Genomic DNA, 18,492 nt, shown 5'->3' with positions numbered 1-18,492 from the left:
TAGGCGGCGTCTGAAGCCAACGATGTTGTTGACCACTTGGTATTCTCTCGTTGAACAGCCAGTGAATAACCTAGAGGAATAAAGTCAGTATAAGTCGGATTAATCTCGCCGCGTTAAAGTTCACTCGTGGTTCTTACCTCAATGCCCCGCGCGTAAGGCTGAATGCTGCCCATAGACTCCTTGTTCAACATCATATAAGGGGTTTCGCAATGGAGGTACTTGGGCCGATCTTGTCCGGACGCATCAACCCAACTAATTGACATAGCCCAGCTGTTGGCTCGATCCCAATCTTCAAATGGACCGATCAGTGGTAAACGAGCCCAAGAGCAGGGATGAGGCTTCCAATCTGTGCGAATTTCGAACGTGACACTGAAGAAGGAGTTCTCAGCTGGCCACTCCACGCCGTCAGAGGCAAAATCTTTTGGTAGCACTCGAGTAGTGCGCCATGTGTAGCCTTTCTTCGTTTCGGATTTGTAATCGGTCTTCAGGTCAAAGATGATGAAAGACTTATTCTTCGACGCCGCCTTTGCACTAGGAGTTTGAATCGTCATCTTCTTTGGCACCTGGGAAGTAAAGTTCGAGATCGGAACCGAACTGCCTAGGTCTTTCGGATCTTGCATGTAACCACGAGACTCAAGCCAGACCCATGGCTCATACATAGGTGCTTCTGATATGGGGGATTGGGAGTTGAGGCCTTCGCATGCGGAAAAAGAACCTTTCCAAAAGCTGTCCCTCTGCACTGCCCCAGTCCATCCGCTCTCATTGGCGGATACAGTGGCAATCTTGTCCATTTCCAAGTAGGCCTTGATATGGTAGTTGTCTCGACCGCCTTTGGGACGTACTTTTTAATTTGCAAGTCCTGGTTTGTATGTTTGGAACAGGGATGTGAACAGTTACTCGATGATGTACTTGTGGTCTTGATAGAACGTCATATCCAGGCGGCATATGGTGCGCATTTCAATGGTGTCCGACTCCTGAATCAAGTCGGCGTGCTGCGTCTGTCCTGGCCGGCTCCAATCGCCGCAGCGTCGGTAAAAATCCTTGGCCTGACCAACATACATCGAGCCGTGTTTCTTTAACTGACCCGGATTGACCTTGGAGTATATGCGGAGATAGAAACCAGTCTCGCCCTGAGCTGCGAGATGCTTGCAATCAAGGTTGGAGTTATCCCGGATTGCTTGAATGGTGAAGTGGGGATCGTTCAACACACTGAGGAGACCAGCCTTTTCGACGCCCTTGATGACCCTGTTGGTGATCCACAGAACCTTATTTCCCGACACACCGCCAAGCCTCTTATGAGTCTCCTCAGTGAGACATTGCGGCTTTGCCGCTGCCAGCTTTATGAGAAATGTACTGATACCACGCGCGAGATGCCGATGCTTCGGGTCCTTGAGTTCGCCAAGTTCTTCTGACGTGAATCTTGAAGGTGTTCATGGAACGTTGCACAGGTCCATTTTCCATGTATCGTAGAGCTTGGTACCGATGTGAATACAGTCTTCGTGGATCCAGTCTTCGAGAAAGTTCCCGTTGGCGTCGAACAGGCCTTGGACCATTACACGTACTTTGTTGTCTCGACCTGATGTATTCAATTAGTCAGTATGTTTATCATTAGATTAGGACAACGATTTGGGCGGGCTTACGGTAGAGGGCTTGTCCCTGCATGCCTGGCAAAAATCGACTCTTTAGCCGTGTTGGAGCGGTGAAAGGCTTTATCACTCGGAAGCCGACTGTCGGTGGAGGCAAATTCTTTGTCATCTTCCCATCTCGAAGCATCGCCCAGATGTTGGTGTCCGAGAGGATTGGAGCATCTGTAATCTGAATCCAGAGCATATCTGATTGTTATTTGTCCAACAAGGACCTCAGAAAGATTGGAATTAGAACAAGAGGGCCGTTGAGACTGGGAGTGGAGTGGATGCAAGTTTGACCCCGCGAATCAAGTGGTGATCCGTGTATTTAAGTAGCTGTAGTGAGTGAGAAACGGTTTGGAGGCTTCCTTATGCGCACTGACCTGACCCAAACTACCTAGCGTCAGTTGTGACCGCAGGCCGCGAGAGTGGGACAGCAAGCGGCTAGCGTGATCACAACAAACAAAAGGCCAGTGAGTGGGAAGACAGTGTGTCTGAGATGTTGGCCATTTGCCCAGATGATGCCGCCCGTGGATTTTCTCTAGACCCCTAGGTAGGCAGCCACCAATCTTACCCGGGCGTTGATGAAAGGCTACCTAGGTACCCCACGAGTTTGACTACCAAGAGTGAAGTACACTTGGATAGGGCACATTAGAGCCACTGTAAGCCCCCGACGTACTTGACAGCGGATTTTAAGCATATAATATTCGCGGGCATGTTAGGGGTCGCTACCTAGGTATACGGTGAGTACTGTGAACGTGACAGAAGTGAGGTGAAATCTAACCTAAATCAGCACCATGAGACCTACCTACCCATTGACGCGTAAGACGACCTCTGACATCATGATGCAACCAGGTCATCAGCACAAATAAATCTAGGTACATGTGCAAGTAGCTCTACTACCTGATTTGTACTGGCGATGAAGTCGCCGCGGTTTCCTGTTTGCTCGATAAAGTCCTGCGCTCGATTGACACACGGCCACTTCACAATCACCTTCAGGCCTCAGCTGGTCGCTACTCCAGGTCGCCTGCAGTACGTAATAGGGAGTCATTGTTACCTAGGCACCATCCGTTTGCCAAACACAGTCGGTGCGCACGCGCCGTTCACCTGAGCAGAAAACGATGCAAGGTCGGCGCGTCGCCACTTGGGCACGGAGTCACCTGCATTGGTAGGTAAGTACTGTTTCGTTTGCCAATCAAAACTGTCGGGCTCACATTTAACAGGGCCCTACCACAACGATTACTCACCTACACAAGTACCCCCAGATTTCTTAAGCTCTCAGTCGGCCGATCAATTCATACCACAACTGCGATCGAAGCAACAACAGACTTCCAACCTTGGAAGGTTCGCATCCGCCGATGGTATACAAACCGAGTGAATGGATGTAGAAGAAGCCCAGCAGCTCTCAAGCGCTCTTGATCAGTGCCCTTAGGATTTCTGGTGTGATTGTATCAACGAAAGATCTTGATGCAAAGGAAAACGTGGGTGCGGCCGAAAAACTTATGGAAACCCTCGAGGAGCTTTATCATCCTGGCGATCGAAATACACTGGCCATATTCGACAAAGAACACAAGTACTCCTGCTGGGCTCGTCACTTTAAGAGAGGGCTAGTCATTGTAGGTCCTGAGCTCAAGAAGGACCGCCAGAACTGGCAGGCCTTTAAGCAATGCGACCCCACACGTCGCTCTGCTATCCGTGCACGATATAGCACTGGATACCAAGAAGAGTTCCCGCCAGTTATACTTGGATGTCTTCCTACCGGTCCAGTTACAGTTCAATGGTTCTACTTAGAACCAGTAGAGATCGCCAAGCCAAGCTTTGCGGATTTGTGGAAAAGGTACGTTCAGAGTCTCAGACACAGTTATCTTTCGAAGTACATTGCTGACTATTGCAGCTGCGACTGGGCTAGCCAGGCGTCCAGGTTTGGCTATAGCGACACCGAGAAGTTTGTTCGGGCCGCTGTTCTAATCCAACGTTCGATCGTGTTGCAAGCTGCCTTGATTAGAGACCATGAGGCAATACGGGAAGTATATTACCGGAGGTGGTTTTGGTATCGAAAACTTCAGCTACAAAATGTCGGATTACTCCTCATCCTCCCCAAAGGTCACCTTCCACGAGCTCACCCGGTGGATCCTCGCTTCCGGCGGGAACAGCAGCGCCAGGCGTCTCGCGAAGGCCTGGGACAACGCCATGTCGCTCCTCATTCTCCAGCGAAAGTCGCTGACTGTGAAAGACTGGCAGAATGTTATCAATGCTTTATCTGCTGTGGAGATGAAGAAGTAGACGCTTGACGTCGGGGTGGGGAAAGGATGACGTCGATGGACCTGGGTCGTGCGAAAAAAAAAAGACGTGGTTGCCCATCGAACAGATGGTTTCGTCGTGAAAGAGATTCGAACTCTCGAGGCCGAAGCCATTAGATGACTGAATGAAGAATTCAAGTCTAACCCATTAACCACTCTGGCATCACGACTGATGATTCGATGAACATTGAGATCAGAAAATCATACATAATTTTAGAAATTTTACTGACAGTCTTGACAACGTCAGGCGACATCGACCGAACAATATGTGATGAGAGTGGTGGGGCACAGTCAAGTTTCGAGCAAGTCGCTTATCAAAGTCTCGCCATGGCAAACTATGTGTCATTGGAACATCTAAAGACTACTCTTCCCACTAAGGGCCCACATCATTTCTCCGTCCACCTTGCCTTCCAGCTGCAACTTATCAAGAATCTGTCGTATTCCCCTCTCTGCAGGTTCCCATAGACTCTCTGGATAGTCCTTGTATATCACCTTGACGATATCCATTGAGCTCATCCCACCCCCGTTGTGCTCTGCTAGCACATCTAGTACCTGCTTCTCACGTTGCTTGCGGTGCTTGATGTATTCGGTGATTTTTGATGGGCCGTCTTCGATGACGGGTCCATGGCCAGGATATGCACGACCCCTGAACTGTTTTGACATGGCGTCGAGGCTTTTCATGTACGCTGACAGATCCTCAAATACCGCTGTGCCCTGTCCTAATACATTGTCTGCTGTGAACATGGCGTCTTCTTCCTCCAACACAAACGCCATGTGGTCTGTGGTGTGCCCCGGACAGAAGAAAGCTCGCAGGGTCGCGCCTTCGGTCTCAAACTTCTGTCCATCGCCTATGGGAAGCCAGCCATCGTGTGGGTCTTTCTTGTAGACTGTCGTGTCTGGAGAGTGCTCGAGGAGATCGGGGACGCCTTCAGTGTGATCGTGATGCCAATGTGTCAAGAGCACTTTGTCAATTGTAATGCTTTGCTGTGAAAGGACATGTTTGATCGAGGCTATCCATTGCGGCTTGCCTTGACCAGTATCGATGAGGAGTCGTGATGCGCCGCGACCGACTATATACGTGTTCGTGCCTACGATGCTTAGAAACTCATCAGCCTAGCGTGTGCAGACGCGTCTACCTTGAAGCGTGAACTTGAGGTTTGTCAGAGTGCGCCGTGCTTTGGTATGCTAAGTGCGCTTACCTTGCTAGGGTTCCCTCCGAGAATCCTAATCACCCGGTCACTAACCTGCTCAACGTCCGGGAGCGATGCCAAAGGTTCTGCCATCTTTGAATACAGTCTGCGCGTGCAGGTGGCTGACAGACACCGCAGTCGCAGGTGCATTGTCGCTCTTACTTCAGGCTACAGCCGAAGATGACTTACCGAGGCACGTCGCTTATCGATAGTGGGGTGCGACTCAGACAGACCAACACTTTTCAAGTGCATTTCGCGACAATCGCTTTTAGCCAAAATTAGCATGGCATCAATCGAACACGACGACGAGATCCCGTAGGTCGTCCCTACTCGGCTCCAGGGTTGCAACACAAATGCTGAAAGATAAAGACAGCTCTCCGGCGATGCTCTTGCCGCCCTGAAGGAATTTTATGGCGAGCGGGACGCACGACAAAAACAGTTTGAAGAACTAAAAGGCCAAGCCGAAGATGACTTTGCGGGAAAACTATCCATGGATGCGTTCACCGAGGACTGGAATGCAAGTCAGTTCTGGTATAGCGATGGAACTGCCATGGTGCTCGCGCGGCAACTTCTGGAGAATGCGACCGACGAGACGAGAATAGCAGTTGTGTCTGCTCCGAGTGCTTTCATCCAGCTAAAGAATCTACTAGTAAGATTTCAGGATCGGTGAGAGGAGCAAATGTTGACTTCAGTTCAGAACTCAGGCGAAGTCAAGTGTCGACCACAGATCAAACTGTTGGAATTCGACGAACGCTTTGCTGTCTTCAAGGAGTTTGTGCGCTACGACTTTGAAAAAGCTATTCAACTACCAGCTGAGATGAAGGCTTCATTTGACGTAATCATTTGCGATCCGCCATTTCTAAGTCAAGATTGTCAAACAAAAGGTAGGTTCTGGTTCTGCTCCGGACAAGCGTGGGTTAGATGTCGCTAATGGCACGTAGCTGCGTTGACTGTGCGATGGCTCGCCAGGTCCTGGTCACAAGACTCTCTCCGTCTGATTGTGTGCACTGGAGAGCGAATGGAGACTTTAATCACAGACAAGCTATACGGGAAAGTAGGAACCAAGACGACCGACTACGAGATCAAGCACGCGAAAGGATTGAGCAACGAGTTCAGATGCTATGCGAATTTTGAGTGTGCATCGTGGAAGTGGGCGCAGTCATGACCCGCAAGGACATGATGCCTCGGAGCTACAATTGAGAGTATACGAACAGTCATGAATAGTAGTAGCGTCCAAAAAGACATGTCTTTGAAACTAGAATATCTCACGTTAGGCAAAGCGGAACCGTCCCGCCAGAAAGCTACCCCACATGTCCTCGGTCAACCCCACTTGGCTCACAACAAGCTCCCTGCGTCATCCTCACTGCTCTCTCCAATCCACACTTGTACCAACTAACCAACCAACCAACACTCCAGATCCGAGAGTACCACAATGTCTTCTGCTGCATGCATCTTTTGCAAGATCATCAAGGGTACTCTCTGCTTCCCTTGACCCCTGTCTCAATCAACAATGGCTGACGGAATAGCTAGGCGAGATCCCTTCGATGAAGATCTTTGAGAGCGAGAAGACGCTTGCTTTCCTTGACATTGGCCCACTGAGCAAGGGCCATTCGGTGCGTGATCCCGCTCTCTCCATCTCACTCGATGCCGCCGCACGGCAAGCGCCATGTGATTGATGCTAATGTCCCTACTAGCTAATCATCCCCAAACACCACGGCGCAAAGCTCCATGACATACCCGACGACCAACTTTCCGAAGTCCTGTCCGTCACGAAGCGCATTGCCATCGCGCAAAACATCCAAGACTACAATATTCTGCAGAACAACGGAAGGATTGCGCATCAGGTTGTGGATCATGTGCATTTCCACCTCATTCCCAAGCCAAATGAGCAGGAAGGGCTGGGTATCAGCTGGCCGACCAAGGAGGCGGACAAGGGCGAGCTAAGCAAGCTACTGGAGGAGATTAAGAGTAAGATGTAGAAGGTAGCATGTAGCACAGGACCCGGTAATGCAGAAATGAAGCATGTCGGCTCAGGCTAGGTGCGCAAGTGTCGATACTTGATGGCGACACGGCCAATATTTGTCTACTCACCCTTGAAAACAGGCTTCCTCTTCTCCCTAAAGGCAAGAAGGGCCTCGTCGCGATCCTTTGTCCTGACTACAAGTTCATACGCAGCATTCTCGGCCTTCTCGCCCAGCGCACATCCCTCGACGGCTTGGAGCGCAGCCTTGATTGCTATCGGCCCACCTTCACATATCTCCCTCGCTAGTCTGACTGCCTCATTCAAGACCTTCTTTCGCGCAGCACCTTCTTGTTGTCCTTCTTCAGCAGTAATTTCCACTAAACGGTCACACAGCCCTAAAAAGTAGGCTTCCGGCGCTCCTACACGGCGGCCTGTCAATATCATGTCCCGTGCGCGCGAGAGGCCAATCAAAGCAGGGAGACGGTATGTTCCTCCTGCGCCAGGAAGGATGGCGAGACGAGTCTCTGGGAGGGCAACGGTGGTGGTAGAGGCAAAGACGCGCATGTGTGTGGTAAGGGCTAGTTCGAGGCCACCACCGAATGCCGGTGCCGCGAGCACGGAGATTGTGGGAATGGGCAATTGCGAGATGGATGCAAATGTTCCTCGTAGTGTGGTTAGAAAGTTGGAGGTTCTAATGTCTTGTTAGCTGCTGCTCTTCCTGCGTCAATGACTAGACACACTCTTCCTGGGTGAATGTAGCCCTCTCTTTTAAATCTGCGCCCGCACAGAAACTGGTGTCGATATCGCTCGCCAATATCAACGCCCTTGTTGGCCCATTGTCCCCCTCATTGTGGATGCTGTTTACTTGGTGGGTTAGATCCGCGAGCAATTGCCGTGATATCGCATTACGTGCGGCAGGCCGATTCAGAGACAGTATACGTATGCTTCCACAATGCGGTGCTGGGATGTTTGTGACGTTTATAGCCGGGGCCTGGGCGGTGGCATAGGTGCGGCTTTGGAGAGCACGGTGCAGGATGCGGGGACTGACACGGAATGAAGGCATTGTTGATGATGTGTGCGTTCTGTATGCGACCGCAGTGATTTAGTTCAGTCCTTGCCCGAATATAATAGTGTTCAAAGCTACCGTGCCGTTGCTGTGGGGGATGAGGTTTGGCGATGGCATAGTAGTAGACCGCGGTTAGCCGAGGCAGCTGCCCGCGCGCATTGCTGCTGGAAGTGTCGCGCGAACAAGGGCCGGGGCAGGTCCAGCCGATGCGCTCATGGCGCCCCCACCCCGCATGCAAGGGGTCCGTCAGTCCAAAGTTCGACAGGGAACATTTGCGTCACGTACACCACCGTCACGGTACTGCTGTCAACATGGAGTTCCAGCGAGGGGAGCGCGTCAACTTGAACTTCGATACCGGCGCAGTCGAGAAGCTGGATCAACAAGAGCAGGATGAGTTCCGTATGCCGTCATTCCCTACCTTTGTGAGCGACATCCAAGAGCGCGAATCGTCACCAGCCGGTCCTCCAGTCGCGCCCTCGCTCAAGCCAAATGTCAACGGATTTCCGGCGCACAAGAAACGCGTACCCAGAGTGTCGGCCTTTAAACAGCAGCGCGCAGCCAAAGAGCAGCAGGCGGCGGCGGCGGCACCAAAAGCACCTGCGAAGACGCAAGATGCGCCCAAACCACGAAGCGCATTTGGACTCGACCGCGACGAGGAGAGACGAGCGATAGACGAGGAGAACAGACAGACATTGGCGGGCATGTCGGATGCCGAGATTGAGCAGGAACGGCAAGAGCTCATGGCGAGTCTCAATCCAGCCCTACTGCAGAAGCTGCTCATGCGGTCCAACATTGACCAAGGGAGCAATGAGCGCGACTTTGACACAGAGCCGCCAGCACCAGCAGCCGTTGCGCCCCCGGTGACTGACCAAGCCCAACCAGAACCCCAGCCCAAGACCCCAAGTAGCAAGAAAGTTTCCTTTGCTGCACCAGAGCCAACAAAGGAAGAAACGTCGCGACCAGCATCGAGCTCCATACCCACCACACAGTCCCCGCCAGACGACAACACCACATCGACGGCCATGCCAGACACCTCAGACTCAATACACTTCCCGCGACCCCCACAACCACCTGACCTCGACCCAAACGATCCCGCGTTCCTCAAAAACCTACACGAGAAATACTTCCCCACGCTACCCTACGATCCCTCCTCGCTGTCATGGATGTCGCCCATCGACCCCTCCGATACCAAATCTCCCTACCACCCCTCTCAAACCGCCCTGAATCCTGCAGAACTGCGCTTCGACTTCTCTGGCAACCTACTCCCACCTAGCGTCGCACGAGCTATACCCACCGACAGGGGCCTTCATCATCACGCCGAAGCCCCAGAGGCAGCAGGATACACAATTCCAGAACTTGCAGTGACGGCGAGGAGTAAAGTGGCAAGCCAACGATGCATCGCGTACCAAACGCTAGGGCGCATTCTATACAGACTAGGCAGAGGAGAGTTTGGCGTGGAGAGCGCGGAACAAGCGACGGACGGACCGGCAAAAGTAGCCAAGAACCCAGAGGTTGTAGAAGATGAGGATGGAGAGGAGTGGGTAGAGGAGGATATTGGCAGTGCCATGGCAGGAGGGTTGTGGCAGTGTATCGAACAAGGAAGGGTGATTGAGACGCTGACTGAAGAGGCGAACAAGGAGAGGGGTCATCTTACTGCGCGCACATTTGCTCAAGAAGCGCTGTGGAATTGGCGGAGAGGTGGCGGGAGGAAGAGACAAGCTGTGTGAGCTTCATGTCTGACTTCAGTGATTATGACAAGGAGAAAAAAATGCGTCACATGCGTGTCATCCTACATCAGCCTTCACCAGTCACGAAAATGGTTCCTGTCGCTATGCATTATTCCTCTTTTATTTGTTGAGCCGTTACCAATACCAGTGCCAACCCAAGCGCAATTCATAAGTCATGCCCGTCAACATCGTTGCGTACGCTCAGCGTAGCCCGGTTGGCACATTAGCCGTATTCTTCTCTAATCAAGCAATCCCATTAGGTCCATCGTTGACCCCAACATCGCCTCTGCCTCTCTTGGTCGGAGACTCTAGACGCCCGCCTACTCTCTTCTCCGGGGAAGTGGTCACATAATCATCCTGGAGTAACAAATCCATGCTAGAATAACAGCCAAAATCAGCAAACGGACAATCAACAAGGGGGGAAAAGGAGCAGGGGCTCAGAAAAAGAAGAGCTTACTCCTTTTCCACACCCTCAATGACAGGTACGTCCTTGAGTTCCACCGGTTCCACCGCCGGCATTTCATCGTCGGCACTCGCAACGTCCTCCATCTCCACATCCGCCTGTGTACCCTCCTCGGATTTCTCAGGTCGGCGACATACAGCCTCAGTGTACTTGTCCGCGAGATCAGCTCTCACGTACACCACTCCTGTGCTGACCTTTGGTCGGGATCCTCCCTCCTTGTCGAGCACTGTACCCTCCTCCACAACGGGATCTACCTGTTCGTCGTTATAAACTCTCCAGTCGTTGTTCTGGAAGTCGTAGATGTAGATCCAGTAGTGGCCACCTTTGGTGTCGCCGCGGTGCGTAAAGACAGCATGGAGACGGTAGGGAACAGAAGTACAGTCCTTGAAGACGGTGTTGATTTCCGACTCCAGCGTGGTCATCTGGTCATCAATGCCTGATCGATCGGCGGCGAGGTCCGTGGCCCGAGTGTGGAGGGCGTCAGAGAGTTCGGGAGGTGGAGTGGGTAAGAATGCCTGCCGCGATGGTGTTTGCTCATGCTCAGACTTCTCTTCAGTGAGGCTGTCAACAAACTCGCCCGTGGCCTTTAGGCAGTCAGGTAGGTTCATGCCCTCCACGCCTGTTGTCTGTAGCTTTGTTCTCTTTGCGTCTAGCTCGCGCAGCTCTTTCTGTTTCGCCCACTGCGCTTTGCGAAGTTCTAGCAGTTGTGCTTCGTCTAGTGTTGGTGTTCTCGCCAAGTAACGATCTAGATACATGGTCTTCTCCAGACCGATGTGCGAGTGATCGTATACGGGCTGGCCCTTGCGGAATTGCAACCGCTTCACGTTGATGATCTGAATCGGCGCAGCCTGTTCGACGTAATCGTATCTTGTTCCACTGCCACCTTCTATCTCGACTAGCCCAAAGTCTTCGTCAAGAGTAGCATAGAGTGAGCGATCTCGTTGTCCAGTAGCTACAAGGAAATGATCTCGGAGCTCCTGGACCTTCTGTACACCATCTGGTTTCTCCATGACTGTGGTGACATCACCAAAGAATAGCTTCTTGATAGCGTCTCCTTGCTCGCCTTCTCGTAGAATCTCATCCCCCGTTATGGCGCAGGAGATGAGATCGAATATGTTGGCCATGACTTCTGAGACGTCCTGCTGCCGGGCACTCTCCTCGATCCGACCAATCTTTGTACTTGATTGAACGGCAGGCTTCATGGCCGGCTTAGGATCTGCTCGTGGTGGGATCGGGGGAGGTCGAGTGGGCGGAGCAGGTATGTCGCTGTCGCCCTTGCTTTCTAAACCATCATTGGCCATGACCAAGTCAGCACGTGCAATTGGGGCTGCATCGGTATTCTCCATGACGGAATCCACAGGCTTTGCCTCATCATCAGTCATGACTGAACCTGCTGGGGCTTCTGCAGGAATCGACTGCATTTCAGCAGGTGGCAGCATGGGTCCGCTGACCGCTGCTCCATCGATGGTACCTAAACCAGTGTGATCGGTATTGTCCGTTGGTGGCACCTGTGCCGATTCTACAGGGTTGTCCGATTTACAGAGTGCGAGAGAGGCGAGATCTATCGCAGGCTGTACCGTGTCGGTTGGAGCGGTAATCATTCGCTCAAAGAGAGCTCGTAACTCACGAACGACTGCCCAAAGTTAATCTTGATCCGGAACAAGGGATGCTTATACTGACACTTCTGCGCCGTCAAAACTCTTTCGGATGTGACGAGCATGCGCCCAACTTTCTTGTTCTTCAATGCCTCCGGGGAAGGGTCTTGCATATGCTTTTCGATATCGAGAATAAGGTCTCTTAGAGGCTTGATGGTGAACAAGAACTGAAGTACGCTATTGAGGTAACAGGTGTTGCCGATATTGCGAAGCCCGACTGGCCATTTGTCGAGCGGGTAGAGATTTCGTCTGGCTTCTGAGCGATTCGGGTTGACATGATTGTCGCCAAATCTCTGTGATTGATCGTGCTGGATGAGAGCATGCGCTTTCTCCATTCTTAACCTCTCGCTTGTGCCGATTTCATACGTGCTAAGAACAGATTCCAGAACTGCAGGATCTAGCGGGACAGTCCTGTCGGTTTGGTCAAAGAGGGCGTATGCGTCGCCTATGTCCATTTCAGGGTCGCTCATCGTCCCGAATTTGGCAAAATGGCGTAGTCGTTCGCTATCGCGCGTCTCTGCTATGATTTCCACGGCCTTTCTTGCAGTTTCTATGCTTGAAGGGTTGTCTTGAGTCTAGTTTGCGTGTTAGCAATTGTTGTAGACAACAAGCAGTCCACGTAGGAATCCGTGTACGGTACCTTGAGCGAATACATGGTTGGAACGAAATCGTCAGCTACGCTAGGATCAAGGTCGAAGAAGGCCATTGCTTGTTCGTACGTCTCAATAGAACCCGAAGCTTCTGCTCGTATCCTGTCGCTCTCGCGCACGTCTCCCAGAACTCGCAGTTGCTTTCGTGCCTCGTCGGCTTGCATAACGCTGACATCGGCTAGCCGGGATCGGAAACACCCAATGATGTGATCGTCGCCTATTACACTTGCGTGTGTTGGGTCGATACCAAAGTACTGATATGCGCGCTCGGCCTCCCGTTTGGTTGTGAGACCCTGTGAAGCCAGCATAGCTACCTGCATCCCGAGCATGTCACTTTGGCGACCGGTTGCGAGATCCTGCAGGCATTCGAAATAATACGCCTTGTTCTCAATGTCAACAGCGCCTTGTCGAGAAAAGGCGAAGAGGATCAACGAGTCGTCAAAGTCACCAACGGCACCTAGACTAGCGTAGTAGCTGCTGCCTGTGTCAGTATCCAGGGGACAAGTAAAGGTGAAGGCAGAAGACGTACGGATGATCTTCTTCGTGGTTTGTGCTGCGTGTCTCCCGTCCTTTTACCTTGGCGTCTGTGCAGCATGTCAGTATCCGCATTGTGTAACGAGCAGCGTGTACATGGACATACAATCCGCGCATGCTAATGCCCTTTCCATGTCGCCCCGTGACGGGGTAGGATACATGGGTTGGTGTCTGCAACCGGTGCGCTCGCTCTCTGGCATGTCCATGATTATGGTGTTCAATTCATAGCGAGCATCCTCGATCTTGTTGCGCAGGGTTGACTCGAGAGGAGACATGGCCTCCTCAGGCTTGGGAAGATACCAGGCTTCTACAATAGTATCCTCGTCTTGTTCCTCGTGTTTCTCGAAGCCCAGACGTTTCAGTATCGAGTCACAATCTCTGCCAAAAGTCTTGAGAAACTTCTTGTTCAGCAGGGGGATGCGCGCCTTGCCCTTTGCTGGCTTCAACGAGTCTTGCAGGTACGTGTTCAGGTAGTCAGGAGCATCGACCCTCCGTGCCATGCTTGTGTCTGCTCGGTCGCCGGCAATCTGTTTGGCTGTTTCCCATCGCCTTCTAAGTTGAGCCTGGTTTGTCAAGGTCTCGATGTCGTGCTCCGAGAAGCAGGGCGGTTTCATGCTAATCCGTACGCGGACGGCACATTCTGGCGCAGAACAGCGAAAGGTATAGGTGCGCGGCCGCAGCTGGGCCTCGAGCGTGGCCGTGGCGTTTGGGTCATCCTCTCCTTGGTAGAGGAAGTGGTGCAAGGCGTAGTCCTCGTTTCCCTTGCCACACGACTTGACCTTGGCAGCATCGTTGCGATGGTCGACCAGTACATGGACATGGTAGCGACACTTTGTGCAGTAGGAGGCGACCTTGTATACGGTGCTCGAGGATGGGTCTTGGCCTGCAACGGGTAACAGCGACTGCTCCGACTTGGTGAAGAGGTTGTGACGGCAGTTTCTAAAGGGCACGGCAGGGACGGCGGGGGCTTTGCTGTCGTGTTGCGGCGGGGGGCTCGTCAACAGGTTACGGCCGGCGCGTTCTTCGTGTCGCGGGTCGTACGTGAAGAGGTCCTGGAGCAACCGCGGCGCCGTCTTGCCTGGCAGCCATGGTTAGCACACGCTTGTGGCACGAGGGCGGAAAAAGTACCGGGCGCCATGTCTGCTGGGCGTGGTAGCGAGGAGCAGCAGCAGCAGCAGCAGCAGCAGCAGTGCAGCTTGTGTGTTATCGATGGCAGATGGCGAGGTGGAGCAGCACAGCACAGCACAGCACGCACGGCGATTATGGGTGGAGAAGGGCGAGGAGAGGTTGCAACTGGGCGATTGAAGCGTTTACCGCGAGGGCATCATCGCAGACGGCAACCGCCTAGTATACACTACCGTGCCAGTGCTAGGTTCCAGAAGGAACGGAACAACTCGCACGCGTCGACGTGAGCTTCACGCCAAGGGCCACTGTATGCATGGCCGCAGGTAGAAGCAGGGAGACACGAGCGGCGAGGCAAAGAGCCTCGCCACAATCCATGCGACGACGCGGCGCGCGATGATGCAGTGCCCTGAGCCCTGAGCGCCAAGACGCTTGCCCTCTGGCGCATCGTGCCGCAGCCGACTTCAACGACGACGTCGATAGAGCTTCCACGACGACACCCACGCCCACTCCGCCCGCCATGGCCGACCAGCACGCCACCTTCCACCCCCGGGATGCCCTCGCCAACACGGCGAATACCACTCTCCAGACCACGGCCCTCGGCGCCGTCATTGCCGGTGTCCAGAACACACTGCGCAAGCAGAATGTCGGAGCCATGGGCATCCTCACCCGCTCCGGAGGCACAATCGCCCTGTACGGTCCGTAGCACCCCAATTGCAGCAAGACACATCGGGACGAAGCTAATTGACCTGCAGCTGGCGTGGGAGCCGCCTATCAATTCACCCTCGACGCGACCAGCAACCTGCGACAAAAGGACGACTGCTACAGCGAAGCAGTCGCTGGTTTCGTCGCTGGATGCGGTGTCGGTATTGCCAGTACGCATACACGCCCGACACTCGTGCATACGCTGGTACTAACGGACCACAGGGCGGAGCCTTCCCTTCATGCTCGGCGCCGGAGCATGCTTCTCTACCGTCCTCACTGCCTACCGATACACCAATGGTATGCGCGGTGTAGGCGATATCAAGAACCAGGTCGACGACGATGGCGAGGTCGAGCGCAGGGAGGAGCTCAAGAAGATTCGCAGGCGGCCACTCTCCGAGACGCTCCAGCAACTGGGCGAGGGACGAGGTATGTTGAGCACTGGACAGCACACGCTCACTGGGGCTGACTCTCCTAGGAATCTATGGCCCCGGCTACGAAGAGAGGAGGCGGCAACGACTGTTGGACAAGTACGGCATCGACGTCAAGGCAGCGCAAGAGTCGGACTAAAAGCAACACATCTTTCCTTGGAGTTTACCGCAACAAATACCTCATCACAAAGACCGGGGCTGCATCTGGCTCGTGTATATACCATCTCGACAATCAAACTGTTCATCAAGATTGTGGCATTGCCTTTGGCAGAAACCTGTGGTGGGCGGAACCTTCTTAGCCTCAACGTGGACGAAAAGAAAAAGAATAGTAGACTCTTTTATGAATTGGTGAACATTCTGAACACTGATGTCACAAGCCATGCAGCGCTGGCCATGTCCAAACTTGGGTTTCAGCTATCCGCTTTGTTAAAGGCCATCTAGTCAAATCAACGAGAGGAGGGCGCACAATATGGCGTGATATTCAGATAGCTCTCATCGACTGCTGAACACAATGTGTCTGTCGGGGATAACATTCTCGCTTCTGCAATCAGTGATAGTAGATATACCAGATGTTATTGGTGAAATGCGGGGTAGCGTGCATCCCACCAGTTCGACCACATCGCGTCGCTTCACCTTTACCTTAGATGTACTCGCTACTACAGTGCTGAGGAAGAAGCTCCCTGGAAACCCTTTTCTCACTGTAGCACAATCGAATTCCAAGTCTCGGGTTTTGTAGTCCAGCGTTCTGCGTGATGATGCTGTTTTTGTCGCGCTCTTCTCCAACCCCACCAAACCCCCAACCACATGACGCGTGAACCTTTCTCAAAACCCATCAAGGTTCAGCACGTTTTCCAAGGCGGTGAATAAGAACTTAAATTTTGAGCGTATTCAGGCCAGTCAACCCATACCGCAACTAAATCCTGCGCACAATGGCCGAGTCCAACCTCAAAGAGACCTTCTACCGCCAATTCCACCAGGATGTCGCAAGTGCGTAGTTCTAACCAACAGCATTGGACACACTGAAATAACATAGGCCAGCACTCCAAAAGCAAATTGAAGGCCTGTCTTCCCTGTCCACATCCGGTGGCGAGCGCAACCAAGCGATAGACGACTGTCTCGCAGGCATAGACCGATTGTCCCACGATGTCCAAGACGCGTCAAGTCTTCTGCCTGCGTATGATCAGCGGACATATAGCGAAGTGAGTTCACATCGGAAAGCGACTAGGTGAGGACTGAGCTAACAGGAAAGTATAGGCGATCAAGAAGTTGAGTGAAAAATTGTCAAGTGTGAGGAACAGCTTCGATCCACCCAAAAAGTTCAATTTCAAGAACAAAAGGAAGGACATGACGAAACCACAAGCTAAACCGGAGACATCCAACACATCGACCTCGCAACCGTCGTCTCTACCTGAACAACCGCCACCACCACAACAAAAACATCAAGAAACGGCGCAAACTGATGCATGGACGTCGGCCCTCTCCAACAAATCGCACGCCCATACAACTCTCACCCAGACCCCCTACACCACAAGCTCACCAACCGTGTCCCATATCACCCACTGTGTCGTCGATCTCAGTGCCCCAACAAAAGCCAACGCACCCTTCGCCGCTCTTTACCTCCGCTCCATAACCTCCTCGCTCATCATCACCGGTCAAGTCGCAGGCGCAATCCATATAACAGACGTCTCCAATAGTGTCATAGTAACAGCATGCCGACAGTTCCGTATCCATGGCAGCAAAGACGTGGATGTGTATCTGCATAGTGCTAGTCGACCAATCTTTGAGGACTGTGAGGGCTTGAGATTTGCGCCACTACCCGATTGCTACGTGAGTTGATCTTATGATACTCGAAGTCTTTGTTGTTGCGATAGTTCTAATAGTCGTATAGAAAACACCGGAGATCGAGCAGTCAGCGAATCGGTGGGATCAGATCGACGACTTCAAGTGGTTGAAGGCTGAGCCAAGTCCGCATTTCAACATACTCCCTGCATCTGAACGTGTTTCAGAGGATGTTTGGAGGGAAAAGGTACCTGGTAACGATGAAAGTTTGGATGATACCCTGAAAGCCGTTGGTATCCAGTATCGATGAATGACCACGAGACCATTTGGTTTACCGTCGAGTCACCAGTGTCTGCCTGGCAGATCATTCGTCACGACAAGCCCTCAGCAGAACTTCACAGTGCATCCAAGATGTTTTTAACGGCCTTAGTAAAAGGTGTTGTATATTGTATGCTGATCTGTTGCGGCCGTGTAACTAGTAGTACATGTGAGGAAAACCCTGCCTAGCTAAGAGAACACTAAAAAGATTGTACCATCACCCTGTTACCCGAAGAAACCACGGTAATTATATGTATAGAGCCAGGATGCTCCATGCTAGACGCGATACGCGATGCAAGAATGTCCCACCGGGCCCACCTACCCAGCATACTTCCGTCACAGGCAAAAGCAGATTGCGTGAAAGAGTAAAGTCGCTGACTCATGCGAGATGAGCGAAGACGAGAGCGATGACAATTGCTACAAGAGAGCTCTTTCCGGCGCCGACAATATGACCTGTGTTGATGGGGACTTCGATGTAGCTGGGAAAGGGGGCAACAATTGTACCGTTGATGCCGCCGGATGGGTATGGGTAACTAAAGGACTAGTCAGTGAATGTTCAAAAGTACAAAAAGATTGCAAGACATACCCAGATCCAGACGGATAACCAGAAACACTTGAAGGGAAACTTGTCGCTACCGCCTGTGTATTCGTACTTGTGTTGTTTCCAGGCGGCCCAGGCCCGGCTGAGGAAGGTCTCGCAGTGACGTATGACGTGAACGTCTGCGTCTGGTAGCTCGTAATCCTAATCGTGCTATCGGCAACGGTAGAGTTAGGACCCGCTGAGGGCGAGGGGTTAGCATAGCCAGACGTCGCAGACGTGCTAGCCGGATAGGTGCCAGAGACACTGTCCGAAGATTCTGTGACAGTCCCGGATGGAACAAAGTAACTACCTGATGAAGGCGCGGCCGAGGAGCTACCAGACGGAAAGGAGGTGGACACAACGTACGTCTCGGAGCCTGTGAGGAGC

At 52.5% G+C, this 18,492-nt stretch overlaps 8 protein-coding genes across 8 annotated transcripts; 4 read left to right on the top strand and 4 right to left on the bottom strand.

Annotated features, from left to right (window-relative positions):
• Positions 1-893: 893 nt before the first annotated feature.
• ACET3X_000559 (uncharacterized protein) lies at positions 894-1,662 on the bottom strand (the record flags this gene model as incomplete). Its single annotated transcript, XM_069447868.1, has 3 exons — positions 894-1,408; positions 1,481-1,576; positions 1,641-1,662. The coding sequence occupies 3 exons, from the start codon at positions 1,660-1,662 to the stop codon at positions 894-896; spliced, it is 633 nt and encodes a 210-aa protein (XP_069310801.1).
• Positions 1,663-4,279: 2,617 nt separating this feature from the next.
• On the bottom strand, positions 4,280-5,247 carry ACET3X_000558 (uncharacterized protein; the record flags this gene model as incomplete). Its single annotated transcript, XM_069447867.1, has 3 exons — positions 5,125-5,247; positions 5,062-5,074; positions 4,280-5,013 (listed from the first exon to the last, which is right to left on the bottom strand). The coding sequence occupies exons 1-3, from the start codon at positions 5,206-5,208 to the stop codon at positions 4,280-4,282; spliced, it is 831 nt and encodes a 276-aa protein (XP_069310800.1). The 5' UTR covers positions 5,209-5,247.
• A 151-nt stretch (positions 5,248-5,398) lies between these two features.
• Positions 5,399-7,094, top strand: ACET3X_000557 (uncharacterized protein; the record flags this gene model as incomplete). The annotated part of the gene is made up of 7 exons (XM_069447865.1): positions 5,399-5,430; positions 5,485-5,764; positions 5,813-5,987; positions 6,057-6,264; positions 6,532-6,587; positions 6,646-6,728; positions 6,810-7,094. The coding sequence occupies 7 exons, from the start codon at positions 5,399-5,401 to the stop codon at positions 7,092-7,094; spliced, it is 1,119 nt and encodes a 372-aa protein (XP_069310799.1).
• A 104-nt stretch (positions 7,095-7,198) lies between these two features.
• On the bottom strand, positions 7,199-8,141 carry ACET3X_000556 (uncharacterized protein; the record flags this gene model as incomplete). Its single annotated transcript, XM_069447864.1, has 2 exons — positions 7,199-7,769; positions 7,819-8,141. The coding sequence occupies 2 exons, from the start codon at positions 8,139-8,141 to the stop codon at positions 7,199-7,201; spliced, it is 894 nt and encodes a 297-aa protein (XP_069310798.1).
• A 314-nt stretch (positions 8,142-8,455) lies between these two features.
• Positions 8,456-9,871, top strand: ACET3X_000555 (uncharacterized protein; the record flags this gene model as incomplete). Its single annotated transcript, XM_069447863.1, has 1 exon — positions 8,456-9,871. One exon carries the CDS (start codon positions 8,456-8,458, stop codon positions 9,869-9,871), a length of 1,416 nt encoding a protein of 471 aa, XP_069310797.1.
• A 243-nt stretch (positions 9,872-10,114) lies between these two features.
• Positions 10,115-14,311, bottom strand: ACET3X_000554 (uncharacterized protein; the record flags this gene model as incomplete). The annotated part of the gene is made up of 7 exons (XM_069447862.1): positions 10,115-10,247; positions 10,329-11,967; positions 12,015-12,564; positions 12,630-13,113; positions 13,169-13,223; positions 13,280-14,251; positions 14,302-14,311. 7 exons carry the CDS (start codon positions 14,309-14,311, stop codon positions 10,115-10,117), a joined length of 3,843 nt encoding a protein of 1,280 aa, XP_069310796.1.
• A 504-nt stretch (positions 14,312-14,815) lies between these two features.
• On the top strand, positions 14,816-15,567 carry ACET3X_000553 (uncharacterized protein; the record flags this gene model as incomplete). Its single annotated transcript, XM_069447861.1, has 4 exons — positions 14,816-14,993; positions 15,051-15,170; positions 15,223-15,426; positions 15,476-15,567. 4 exons carry the CDS (start codon positions 14,816-14,818, stop codon positions 15,565-15,567), a joined length of 594 nt encoding a protein of 197 aa, XP_069310795.1.
• Positions 15,568-16,357: 790 nt separating this feature from the next.
• ACET3X_000552 (uncharacterized protein) lies at positions 16,358-17,517 on the top strand (the record flags this gene model as incomplete). Its single annotated transcript, XM_069447860.1, has 4 exons — positions 16,358-16,415; positions 16,467-16,627; positions 16,683-17,255; positions 17,317-17,517. The coding sequence occupies 4 exons, from the start codon at positions 16,358-16,360 to the stop codon at positions 17,515-17,517; spliced, it is 993 nt and encodes a 330-aa protein (XP_069310794.1).
• Between the last annotated feature and the right edge of the window lie 975 nt (positions 17,518-18,492).

The sequence above is a fragment of the Alternaria dauci genome, chromosome 1 (assembly GCF_042100115.1).
Source record: "Alternaria dauci strain A2016 chromosome 1, whole genome shotgun sequence".
Classification (NCBI taxonomy): Eukaryota; Fungi; Ascomycota; class Dothideomycetes; order Pleosporales; family Pleosporaceae; genus Alternaria; species Alternaria dauci.
The sequence above is the reverse complement of the archived record's forward strand: the minus strand, read 5'-3'. Positions and strand labels throughout refer to the sequence as shown.